The sequence below is a fragment of the Oculina patagonica genome, chromosome 14, assembly GCF_052425735.1.
Source record: "Oculina patagonica isolate OP01 chromosome 14, crgOcupat, whole genome shotgun sequence".
Lineage (NCBI taxonomy): Eukaryota > Metazoa > Cnidaria > Anthozoa > Scleractinia > Oculinidae > Oculina > Oculina patagonica.
In genome coordinates this window covers 7064625-7077896 of record NC_135771.1, presented here as the reverse complement: position 1 = coordinate 7077896, position 13272 = coordinate 7064625, and the positions used below count along the sequence as shown (strand labels likewise).

The window sequence follows — 13272 nt, the reverse complement described above, 5'->3', positions numbered from 1 at the left end:
ATAACTGTTAACCATACTCTTCAATAGCCTGACAAGTTTTCATTAGTGCTTAGTGTTCACATACGCTTGTATTGTCTTGTAACAGAACTCGTCGGGATGAACGAAAAGCTTTATTGGTACATTAAGTTTATCCCTGTTCCTTGTTTGTGTTTTATTCAAAAATAGGTACATGGGTAGAATGGTCTAGCATTAGTAACTTACGCAGTTTAGTGAGAAATTGTACTTTGTAATTTTTTTACGATTATAAGGATTCAAATAGATTATCGTCCAAGCAAGAGAGGACGATGTAAGAAAACAATTCCCCCATATACTGCTTCCTCCGATCCAAAGATAGTGCTTTGAAATCTACTTACAGGCTACTGGAAACTGACAGGTTATTTCAAGAATGACTGATTAATTCAATGTCACGCATTAATGCAGACGCGCCGTCCCTTTCAGCCATCCCATAATAGTCCGGCAGAATGGTGACATAATTGTGGGTTTTATGGTAAAAGCACCAAACTTGGCACAATGATAGCTTATGGCATGTTGAACAATATTGGGTATGGAGCCCATCGAGATCTATCCCATAATTTCGAGTAGAGCAGGTTTCTCTTTTGCCACCTGGGAATCAGCATGGAAACGAGGCTGACAAAATAATTTCTACATGACAGCTTTATTGACGTTTGTTAAACAGGCAGAAACCTTGAAATTATGAAAAGCAAGGCAAACCACACTTTTCTGATGCCTTAAGAATAACCATGTGACCTATCAACATGAAAACGAGGCTGATTTTGAGAAATCAGCACGGGAACTGATTCTGCCAAAAATATTCTACATTACAGCTTTATTAACGTCTGTAAAACGGACACAAACGTTGAAAATATGAAAAGTAAGGCAAGCCACATTTTTCTCATACCTTATGAATAATCAAGTGACGTATGAGCATGGAAACGAGGCTGACTTTAAAGAAATACACTACTCCTTAACTTTCAATTTTAAGCCGTCAAAACAGTCATGTAACAAACTTGCAAAGTAGTATTGGACTAAGCAGTGTACATCATAAGCTAGCTAGTGTTCCACATCAATGTATCTGGCTACAGATTAATTAAGGCCTGTCACACAGTCCCCCACAGTGACAAAGTGCAGTACAAGGTAACTCTGCACGAACACATTTACACCTTCCAGTACATCCTCTCTCGCTCCTGCATCCGCACTTCAAGAGTTCCTGGCAGCTTTGCGATGCCTGAGGAATCGTTGTCCACAAAGGTTCCCAGGTTTGGTTAGGGCCTCGTTCCCAGCCCCACTCGCTTGGAGGAGGAAGTTGAGGTGATACTTCCAAACACTTTCCCCAGCAATGACCGGCTTGGTATGTAGCCCTCTTTGCGTGCTGTAGGAGGGCGTCTGCTGTTGGAGGTATGGATTCAATATGCCTTCCCTTGCGTGTGAAGAGGTCTTTACGGGCAGCATTGACCGTTGTACATGTGCTTGTACGGTCATACATCAGCACCGTGTAGCGCTCAAGGACAGGGACAGCCTCAGTCACGGCTGAAATTGACGGGGCTGTACTTAAGCTCTGAAAAACTTCTGTCACTTCATCATATATCGCCCATGCCTCCCACGCTGTCTTCTTGCCTATGCTGGCAAACGAGGACGTCTGGTCACATCCTGTAAAACTGTGAAATGCAAGTAAAGCCTTCGATTTCTGCTGACCTATGCTAGAAGCAATAACATGTACTGGTACATATCGCAAGTGCTTTCCAACTCCAAATGCTATCCAAAGCTCAGACAAAGCAAGGTCATGAAATGTAGCAATGGCTAAAACCACAACGTCAGTGTCAACAGTTCGTAGCATCACCTTTTCAAAGCCGCACTTTCCAGCATCAGCAGCATGCAGCAAAAGCCTTGTATCGGCCTCTTCGTGATTGCATGATGACAAACCAGACGTGTCTCTCATACCATTACACACTATGGACTCGCCCTTCGTAGATATCACTTGTCCAAGCTCTACGTCAACTGTACCGAGTTGATCAGCGAGGAAGTGAAAAAGTTCCTGCTTATTCTCGTCAACTCTGAGAAAAGCTGCCCAGTTGCCAGGAATTTTGGTGTCAGGCTTGACACGCCTTCGGATCCCCTTCCCTCTCTTACTACGGGCTGTCGCCTTGAGGCTGTCAGTGTTATACTTGTCCCATACCAAATCAACCCTTTGGACATTTCTGAGCTGTCCATTCACGTAGGGAAGAAAAACGCTCTGACTGTATTCCTGGAATGTCCTTGAGGGGCCAGGTTTCAACATGTTCACAATAGCTGCGCCGTCAAGTAACAGAGCCTCTACGGTTGGTGCTTCTGCTATCGCTGGGCTGATCTTCTCAAGACATTGAAGCAGGTCTGATTTCGTACCAGATCTTAGTTGACCAAATTGAGTTAAGGCAGGCGGAACGCTCTGGTTCTCATGAGAAAAGAACGCTTCCAAATCACCGTCGCGAACTTGGCAGGAAACATACAAACGAGCAAAGAGAGAGCAGTTACTCTTGAGAGATGCAATTTGCATTTTGTCGCTGGATTTATCTTTGGAAGGAGGAGGACTGCTGAACAATGCTAACTTGTTCCTCTTTATTGGATCAAATAGTGAAGCTGTCCGTTTCTCGAGCCTCTCAGTCACAAAGGCCTCAAACTGGGTCTTACCAATTTCCTCGATCCTTTTGACAGTTTCAGCAATACTTGAATCTACGATGTCACGTGTGTCCAGCACAAGAAGATCCTCGCTCTCCTCCAGGAAAGGATTTCCCATTTCTTCGATAGTAGCGCACAAAGCTCTCACTTGCTTTTGGAATGTTGCTTGCACTCCAATCATCTGCTCGTGGTGACGTAAATCAGGCCCGTCGCTTTGCCTTTTCTTTGTAAGCTCCTCTGAGCATTTGAATTCATTGATAAGACGCGAAATCTCTGGACCACAGACCATCCAACGCAATAACTGGCAGGAGTTTTCAGTCAAGCCGATTGCTCCTCCGTCGCCTTTGACAATTTTGTTGTTTTGTTCATGTGCCTGGTCTATTGGAATTGATGAGAATGCACGATGAGATTTTTGCACAACAAAATGCCCCTTTCCGAACTCAGTAGCTACTGAGGGAGCTTCCTTATCAAGTGATTTCATATCACGTATATGCACAGGAAGCCATCTTGCATAGTTTGTGGAGTTCAACGCAAAGAACCACGGACAAAGGGCCGCACAAGCTTCTTTGTACAGTTGGAAGTTTCCTTCACGCAACGACCTCACAAATATCAGAATGGTTAGCTGAAACTTTAGCGTTAGCGACCAGTATTTGAAATGTGGACTTTCAGCTTGTCGTTGGTTGTGCCATACAATGAACGGCATAGGTTCAACTCCTTCAGTGAGACTCTTGCAGTAGCTGTCATACGCCTTGTGCATTAGGAAATCTAGAGAAGCAGCTGTCACCTGATGGGCATGTCGAGTGCGTGACACATGGGTTGCCTTCAAAAACGAGTCGGCTGTTCCTGGAGTTGTTACTTCTGCTTGCACTAAAGCATTAGTCCAGCCACTGCCCTCGAGCCAATTCCCGATCGCTTTAAGTGCGGCAAGTTCCGTGTGCAGGCCTCCAAACATAACCACTAAATTTTTTTCCCCATATGTTGTTGGCCAGTTCCATTGGATCTTCTTGGCGATCGCATAGAGTGGCTGATCACAGGTGAGAATAGGCACTTGACCAGGATTAAGAAAGCGCACAGCCTGGCTCACAACATCGATGGCATGACGTATCATGGCTGCCGAGTGTGCTTCTTCTTGGAACAGTGGCAACAGTGAACTCACATCTAGCTGCAAAGATCTGTCAGTAAATAGACTAGCGTGGAAAGCTGCCCATGACATATCCAAGGTCTCTCTTGAAATCTCTTGGTTAAGGCGATCTCTTACGTTATCCAGCCACTTGTATTCTGTTGTGAAGGCGGTTTGCATTTCTGGATAGCTACCTAACAGCGCACCTTGAAGGGGTGGAACAGGTGGTTCTTTGTTGGGAAGAATAACCGGCTGCACAGTGGTGTAGGAATCCGGAAGCTGGGCAAGGCGCTTTGAAATTGTATCAACAACTGCAACAGGTGCTCTTTCTTCACCGATGTCATCTTCCTCGTTGTGCTGAAACAATGAAATTCCTGTTCCGTGGAAGGCACCCTGAGCTGTAGCAGAACTCGGGTTGTGATCTATGTTATCTACTGCGGCTGTTGTAAACACTTTCTTGTTCAGTTTGGCTGGACACACAACTCCCTCGGACTCGTAGCGTGCACAAACCTTATTGCCCATTTCAGTTGATATTTCCAAAACTCTATCATAAGAAACTGACAATCCAAGGTTGTAAAGTTCATCTACAAGGGTTCTCTTCCTTGTTTCTGCATGTGTCATTAGGCCCAAGTAAACTGGAAGTGGTGGTTCACGGTCAGCTGAGTGATAAAGAGAGGGACATGTTTCACCGCTCCGACGTCTCTTAGTCGAGTTGAAAAGTATTAGCTGGGATATGCTTAGAGTAGTTTGCGCCTCTATCATGTTACTTGACTGGGTCTGAATGTCTGGGCCTCCCAATATCATCCCAATTAGCGTCTTCAGAGATTCTGGCACGGACTCTCGTTGACAATTGCTCGCAAATGTCCCATTAAACTTACTAGTTGTGTTTAATACGTCTTGGCGAATGATCTTGGCAGCCTGCGATAAGATGATGGCTTGGCTGTCGAAATCTTGCTCATAAAGGTTCTTTAGAGCATGTCCTATGTCTTCATTGAAAGCTAGCATCACGTCTCTGCCTTGTTTATGTGCTTGCAAACCTGGAACATTTGCTAGAATTCTATCCTTTAAATCTGTTGAGTGGACTCTCGTAGAGGTATCTCCTCCAAGCTGCTGAAGTCGTGTAGAGTACATCTGTGTCAGCTCTGCAAGCCTAAAAACAGGAATCCCATCTTCTGAGTCGGCTCGCGCGTCCTCTATGTACGCAACTAACTGAGCCAGTGCGATTCCTTGGATAACCTTTTCATCTCGGTTTTCAGAATAATCGCAAGATCTCTGGGCTTTGTTGTATAGTGCAACCAAACACTTTGAATGATACACCGCGTCTTGGGAAATGAGATCACCGGCACTTAATTTTGCGAGTAGCATTTTATCTCCTAGTTGAAGGGCACATTTACGAACTCTTTCATCCACGTTAAATGTTGAAGCTTGATGAAGAGAACCTGAAGAATCGTCACAAAAAAAGCAACAGCTTTTTAAGTTGGAGGATCTGGCACCCGAGTTGTTTCGTGTAAACTTAGTCGGCAAGGAGCAGCTGGGTGTGTCAAGACTTTTTCTTTTCACTGCACGTTGAAATCGTAATTTATTAAACTTATTATAGCAGGTCTTGTGCCATTTTGCACTCCGTTTCGTAAATGTTGATGCAATTCCACCCCCATCATCCAATTTCTTGATGTCTATCGTTACTGGTAAAGAGTCTATCTCATGAAATCGCAAAATGTTATTTGCCAAGGTTTGATAGCCTGTTCCATGGTCAATATCGCTTCTCCGTAGGTTTTCTGGGGACTGTAAGGCCTCGGTTGTGGTCTTTTGGCACAGAACACATTTTGACCAGTCAACACATTTGGAGCAGTCAGGCTCTTGCTCGGCCATTAGGGAAAAGATTATGACTAAAACAATCCGGTACAAATATACAACGATGCTCATGTTTCATCACACTGACAAGAAGATAAAAATAAAAATAATTGAAATACTAGTAAGACCCTGAACAAAGGCAGTGCCTTTCGTAATATTGGCTTTTTAATGTTTATTAAGAATTGAAATGCATCTATAACTCAACTCAGATTATTGAAAAACAATGCTTATCCGCCAATTAAATGACTTTTGGGTGAAGCTAACGTTATAACAGTGCACTATTTTAATCGGTGAAGTACATCTTTCAGATCTGGACACAATGTAAATATGGGAAAGGTAACCTGGCCAAATGATACATGAAACAGTATGCGAAATTTCAAATAGTGTTATTAGCTACCAAAATATAGGCAAATATCTTGTTAACTTTTTTTAAATTCACTATTTTGCAATAGAACTGGAAAATATATATACTTATAAATATCGTTAAAATGTCACAATAATATATATACCATTTTGTTTATGACCCGTTTTAGTGTGGTCTAGTGAGTTTCTCGTACTAATGTTTCTTCAAGACACAAGTGCACTAATGCAGGTCAGGTAAGATTATTTTTAAACGAAAATAATTTGATAATTAAATTACCTTTAGGTAATGAAGTTGACGTAATTTGCAAAATTGAAATCATGTGTTGAGCATTTCTAAAAGGATTTCTCAGGCTGAACGTAAATTTACTTGTCTCTAACTTACGATAACTTATAATTAAAACCTAAAATAACTAAGTAAATGTTTTGTCTGTCTCTTACCTCCATATTTCAGTAGAATATTCGAAATATAATCGTTGAATCCCAACAAAACACACTTTAAATTTGCCAGATCTGGAAACACTGCAAGGATGGGTTAGGTAACCTGGCAAAAATGGTAGCCTGGCCTGATAGTACCCAGGTTCCCCAAGAAACGTTGTGCAAAATTACATATATTGTGATATTTAGCTACCTAAACATCGGGAAACAGCTAATAAGCATTCCTTCTTGGAGAAGCTTTGCAGAAGAGCTTTAAACTATATCCATTATATATTTTACACTTTTTTAAATGGCTTTAAACTGCAAAAAGAACAACAATAGGGAGGAGTCATACATTTTCCAAAATCAGCCTCGTTTACATGTTGACAGATCATGTGATTATTCTTAAGACATCAGGTGAGTGTGATTTGCCTTAATTTTCATATTTGCAACGTTTCTGACTGTTTGACATACTTTAATAAAGCTGTTATGTGTAATATTTTTGGAAGCCTCGTTTCCATGCTGATTCCCAGGTGGCAAAAGAGAAACCTGCTTTTCCCAAATTATGGGATAGATCTCGATGGGCTCCATACCCAATATTGTTTACCATGTCATAAGCTATCATTGTGCCAAGTTTGGTGCTTTTACCACAAAACCCACAATTCTTATCAAATTTTGCACGAATCTGCCGGACTATAACACTAACCATTGATGATAGAATAGCCACTAGATATTTGGTTAGCACATTAATAAACACTACATAAGGTGGCAGTGATAAAATTCGACAGATTTTCGCCACGATGGACGTTTAAGCCCACCAAGACAGTGGGTACAAGCCACATGGATATAGACGAGCAACGACTCGTCAAGAATTTGGATACTGTAAAAACTTAGTAGTGCAATTCTTGCATCGGCGAGAAATCAGTCTTGTTTGGTCTCGCTACGGGGATTTGGTTGGCCTGCGTCTCCTCAAAATACCAAACTCTCTTGGTATGTCCCAGAAGCCTCCCACAATTGCCCGGTTAGGTATTATAAATTCTCCCAACGTGTATATGTTGTGTTTCAGTTTTGCCCTTTGCACAATTTCGTTTGTTCTGGTGTATGGTAGTATATGATAATGAATATAAAAAAAAGGAACATACCAGATTGTACCAAGGGTAAAATTAAACCACAACATATATACTAAAAGAAATGTATGCAGATCGGTTAGCAGAATCTGTACAATGATATTACGACTTACAAGGTTAATAAATTTTCCTAGTAAGTAAGGGGCTGAGAAAAGTTTGAATATAACAGTAACAAATAGGTGAACAGGTATGCATCCTTTAATATAAAACCATAATAAAAAATGATAATATAAAAATATTATCTTTGGATAGTGCTTTCTGATTACAAATTTAGCATATAGCTATGCAGCTTAGCACTTCCAATACTAAAAATTTAGTTCAGCAACGATAGCAGCACTTATATTATTACTTACAAACTGTTAAAATATACATAAACATTTTAAAGTTTCTAAACTAATACAGTAGGCCCGGTAACTCGAACTCGGATAACTCGAACTCCCCGGCTAACTCGAACTAAGTCCCATTTCCCTTGGATTTGACCCCACTTTTTAGACATTTTTACTCGGTTAACTCGAACTCAGACTGGGGGGGGGGGGGGGTGAGCTCAAATTCCCTGCTAACTCGAACTAAATTTTGTTTCCCTTTATCAAAATGTACCCCGACAACTTGAATTCTGGTTCTTGCAACTCGCCACGGATGCCCATTGAAAAATCCTATCAGCTCTTTTTGTCGTGTAATAGGATTTAAACACTAAAACTAACACTACAGCAACTTGATTTAAATTAGTGCAACGAACAGATCACGTATTTGACAGTCATTTCCCGATCTTATGACTCATACATACATTCACAGTACTGTATTATCACAAGAATGCATAATCGCGTTACAGTTTCTGACGAGATAAGTTTACTTTGCACTGTACTGTATACTGAAGTGCAGAAAAATCAGGTAACTATTAATTATTAACATGGCAAATTGAATATTCAATCGACCCTGATAACTCGAAACCCCGCTAACTCGAACTGTTTTTCGTTTCCCTTCAGAGTTCGGGTTACCGGGGTTCTACTGTACTATTCCTTCTATAAAAAATGTGATATCTTCTGCGATAACCATGCATTCATAATGAGCACAAATGTTTCTCTGTTGGGAATTTTGAAATAACGTGTTAACATATAAGGGTAAAAATGAAAATTCAAAGACTACAAAAAAGAGTGGATGATATTCCACACAAGTCTAGTTATAAAAAATATTTTACATTTTCATTGTGCCTTTGCTACTGGTTTATACATTGTGTATATTCTCGTCTTGTAATAAAACCGAGTTCAAGGCTGATTATACCTGACAAACTTATTTCAATAATGGAAATGTGAGAGCTTTGATTCGTCTGTCAAAACAACGATCTTCGTACGGTCATACATAATGAACAACAATGTCGTAAACATCCATAAAATAGTACTACATGTACTCCCATAAATAAGCCTGCCATATATGAATCACAGAAAACCCACCGATAATAAGCCACCTTAAAGCTTCTTGGAATATAAGTCCACGGCTCCCTACTGTACAGCTTGCTGTACTTTATATCGTTACATAGTATGTTCAGAGACCTTATATGTAAATAAATGACCGTACAAATTGTTTTGTGCTTAACTTGATAATGTTTAGAGTGTCTTGTTTTACGCACCTTAAATGTTGCTGATGCAAAATTCTGTCCAGATATAAGCTAAAACAGTATTGAAAAGCGCAAACTTCCTTCCAATAGTGAGCCCTCCGTGCCCTATCCAAAAAAAGTCCTTCAGCCGACAATAAGCCCAAAGACTTTTGAACAAAAGTCTTTATTATCGGAATTTTACTGTTATTTAGAAGAAACCGGCTGTTGCCTGTCAAGCAGACTCCTGGATCATTCACCTGGAAATAAACTGGAAGCCTTTTCATCAAATTCTCTCACTGAAGACACAACAACGTTTTAAAACACTTAAAACGGCTGATATTTTGAGTCATATATGATTCTTAGAATGTAAATAAAAACAATAATTATCACTAATACAAAAAGTCTCTTTACAGCAAGTTTAAGTAGCTGTGAAAGTTTAGAAGTTTATATAAATGGAGTCTGACTCGATATAATTTTTGTTCACCAACGTTCTATCCCATATTTAGAGGAACTGTTAAGACAGACTTCAATGTATCATATGGTAAATACTTACCACAAACAACGTTCATATTTACCCTTTTTTTAACGTTGCGAACATTGAGACAAAAATAGAAAGAAATTCAAAAAGGAAAGCCACAAAATTGGCTTCCATGGTCTATTGCAACGTGGTAGACTTACTGCGGCTAAGTTACATTCGAAGCGACATAAATGAAACACATGAATTGGGCCTAAAAAATTTAAACAAACTTCGACACTGTCGAAAATAAAGTGTCTGACTGTGTGATTCACTGACTGACTAACTGATTTTAAATCAAGACCTTTGAAGAGTAAGCTTAGTTATGTGACTGAGTCACATAACTGTTAAGCTTACTCTTCAACAATCCGCAAAGTTCGCATAGGTGCTAAAAGAATCCAGGTATGCTTGGATTGTCTTGTAACAGAACTCGTAGCGATCCTGAAAAATGGAAAAATGGGCAATAAGCCTAGAACTTAGAAAGCTCTTATTTCTAAATACCATCGAGATATCCCTGTTCATGTTTGTCCCTGTTTTCTTGTTTGTGTTTTATCCAAAAATACGTATCTTGGTGGAATGGTTTAGTGTTAGTAAAAAGTGCTTCATAATTTTTTTTAAATGCAGGATTTAAATAGATTATCGTCCAAGCAGGACAGGACGATGAAAGGAAGCGATGCCCCCATAATTACTTGCTTCTTTCAAAGGTTATTTCAACAATAACGCTTGATTGGGTCACACATTACTGTAGACAGGGTTATATTTTTGTTATTTTTGCCCTCTCTCTCCGCCCCTTTCAGACGGTCCCATACCACCAACCATTGACGATAAAACAGCCACTAGATCCTTGGTTAGCACATCAATAAACAATAAAGCGATGGAGAGGTTCATAAACTTACAAAAAAAAGAACGCTGCCAATTTTACCAAAATTTACACGGACCAAACGAGCTAGTTCAAGCACATTAATTTTTTGCTTACAAATAACCCATTAGTGCTCGGCAGGTGCGCGTGACAATGATTCGGGCCAGGCATAATTGATAAAAAAGGGTTTTGAAAACGTTGCGTAGCTCTAAGTGAAATCGGCAAAACTAAAGTAATTTGTGAGCGGTCTATTTTTGCAGTCCGTATTGCAACAGTCACACTGCTCAGGAATACCAATCAGAATGCTCCTTTCCATCATGGGCCAGTTTGTCAATATCATAAAAAATAATAAAATTACAAACCCATTTTCACTTACTACATGTACGAATGAAAATTTCACAGTTTTCTTAATTATATGTCAGTTAACTTTGAAACCAGATAAATCAATCCAAATGAACACACAACAACAGACATAATAAAGGCATAACAGTAAATAAGACTATTGAGTGGTTTACCGGGGTGTCAACAGCACCAGTTCTCCTGGCTCGAATCAGTTTAACAGTCTGAAACACATCAACTGTTTGCTCGATCTTAACTCGCTCAATCACTGACATTATGGTGGCCACACAACCACTGCGACCAACACCATCACTGTGGAAAAATAAATGAAATCAGTGCCCAATGGATGAAATGAAAACCTTGTTTGAGAGTTAAGGTATTTAATCTTTAATATTTAATTAAAGGTATTTAATCTTTAATAATTTGCTTTTGCTAAAACAAGGTTTTAAAAGGAACTTTGTAACGATATTTTAAGTCATTTTCGGATAGACAAAACTACTTTCAAATTTAAAAAAAAACACTCTAAATAATCGTTTTCTGACACAGAAAAAAGTAAAAGAAATAATAATCAGAGTTAAGAGCAATGACTAACAAAGTGCTGATGCTCGAAACGTTAGCTTTCCAAATTCGCTATGGAGGTTAATTTACCTTTATCAACTCCAAGTCAATAATTTACTATGTGTTTCACTTGCACGCCAACGCAGCACAACAGTTTCTTTAGAAAGTTATTGCTTTTTGCATTTACTGGTAGGACAGAGGATGATTAAAAGGGATTACAAATGACAAACTTGAAAAAAATTATGCAAACATATTGAGGGACCATAGCCTGGGTAAAACATAATAAAAATTGAAATGTTCTCTGACTTAAGGTGGCTCCATAGGTTTTTGAGATATTACGGCGCGCGCACAAGTGATACCCATCAAGGGATCATTTTCGCGTTATTTTTTAAACTATTTAAATAAAAGCTGCCGAAATATTAAAAACAAGGACTAAAATATGTTGTGCATTATTCTTTTTTAAAATAACGGCCTTTGTTTTTGAGCTACATCTACTCAAAAAGTCCAATTTTTTGGTGTTTTTATGGTTTTGATCTTAAATTTCTTTAATTTTCTTCGGTGAAAAATTTTTAAATTCTCCCAACGGATTGAATCTGATGAGAAGTAACTTTTAAAAACAAAAAAAGTAGGGGTTGTCCAGGTCGTTTTTGCGTTTTTGGTTATTTTGTGTTTTTTTGACTAAGCAAAAAAACTGGCTTACAAATTTTTTAAAAAAAACGGCAAAAAGGGCAGTTAAAAAGGTATCACATCTATGCCAAATTTTAAGGAATTTCACCGAAGGAAACTCTAGTAAATACCAGGGGAAAATTTCTATTTTCGCCCGAATAACAATTACGTCATCAGAATAGAAATTGTCCAAGATCGCTATTTGAGCATGCGCGAACTTTCGAACCATACGAGTTGATGTGTAAAGACAATTGTTTCCCGTTGTTGTCGGTTTTTGTACGAATATCTGTTAACCCAAAGGTTAGTTAGAGACATACCTTAATCCTTTATGTAGCAGAACCTCTGAAATTCTGCTCGACGTATCTCACAATCGCGGAGACTATTCTTTATTTTCTCTTTTGCTTTCAATCGTACGAACTTTACAAAAGCGGCCAGAAGCACCGCGGACGTTGTAAACACCTTTTTAGGGTGTTGTAAACTCTTTTATCTGCTCGACACAGGAAAGCACGGGTGTTATTTCATTGGCAGGAAGCAAGTCTCGCGTTTTCTCGCCGAAAATTTCACGCTCGCGTGAAGCCGCCATGTTTGTTTTGATTTGCCGGCATTTCAAGCTCGTACCCATTCTTCGCGCGGTCAAGAAACCCTATGGAGCCACCTTAAAAACTTTTAAATTACAAGCTTTCGACTATGTGATCTACAGCCTTCAACGGTTAAAAGTGAATAAACATGGGGCGATAAAAATTCTGAATATAAATGTGTAAGATTAAAAAAGAATGCAATATGTAAATTAATTACGAATGTGTGCTTGAAAGAAACAGGGAGTGGACAGGAATTGTTTTTAGCCAGAGAACGTTTCAAATATTTAGTTTTTTTATTTAAAAAAATTGCCAGTTTTCACAAAAATGTGTTGTTCCCGGGTGCAACTTCTCTTAACTTTAAGAATTTTGTCTACTTTTAATATATCTTTCTTATTGTAAAGCACCATGGAAATGATGGAATTAGTGTACTTGGCACTATAGAAACAAACTGCTATCCACCTGCACTGAAAAATGATGATGCCATTTCCGGTTTGTTGCTGAGACCGCTGTATAGCAGTCAACAAGTCGAGTATTTCCTGTGGATCTGGGCACGAGTCTCGGTTAGCCCATCCAGTGAACTGTAAATGCTGCACAGTTGACTGTTTCTTGGGAGGCTAAGGAATGTGAATAAACCATGTTT

General features: G+C 39.3%; 2 protein-coding genes across 5 annotated transcripts in view; both read right to left on the bottom strand.

Annotated features, from left to right (window-relative positions):
* Positions 1-452: 452 nt before the first annotated feature.
* On the bottom strand, positions 453-7096 carry LOC144638102 (uncharacterized). The gene is made up of 2 exons (XM_078497252.1): positions 6425-7096; positions 453-5706 (listed from the first exon to the last, which is right to left on the bottom strand). Exon 2 carries the CDS (start codon positions 5693-5695, stop codon positions 1088-1090), a length of 4608 nt encoding a protein of 1535 aa, XP_078353378.1. The 5' UTR covers positions 5696-5706; positions 6425-7096; the 3' UTR covers positions 453-1087.
* A 611-nt stretch (positions 7097-7707) lies between these two features.
* The window catches only part of LOC144638093 (receptor-type tyrosine-protein phosphatase S-like), a 131178-nt gene continuing 125613 nt past the window's right edge, over positions 7708-13272 (bottom strand). For all 4 annotated transcript variants that reach the window (XM_078497237.1, XM_078497239.1, XM_078497240.1 and 1 more), the window contains 3 exons: positions 13092-13246; positions 11007-11142; positions 7708-10073 (listed from right to left, as the gene is read on the bottom strand). In XM_078497237.1, coding sequence (XP_078353363.1) covers positions 9993-10073; positions 11007-11142; positions 13092-13246 — 372 coding nt within the window. In that variant the 3' untranslated portion in view covers positions 7708-9992. The remainder of the gene's footprint in view (positions 10074-11006; positions 11143-13091; positions 13247-13272) is intronic.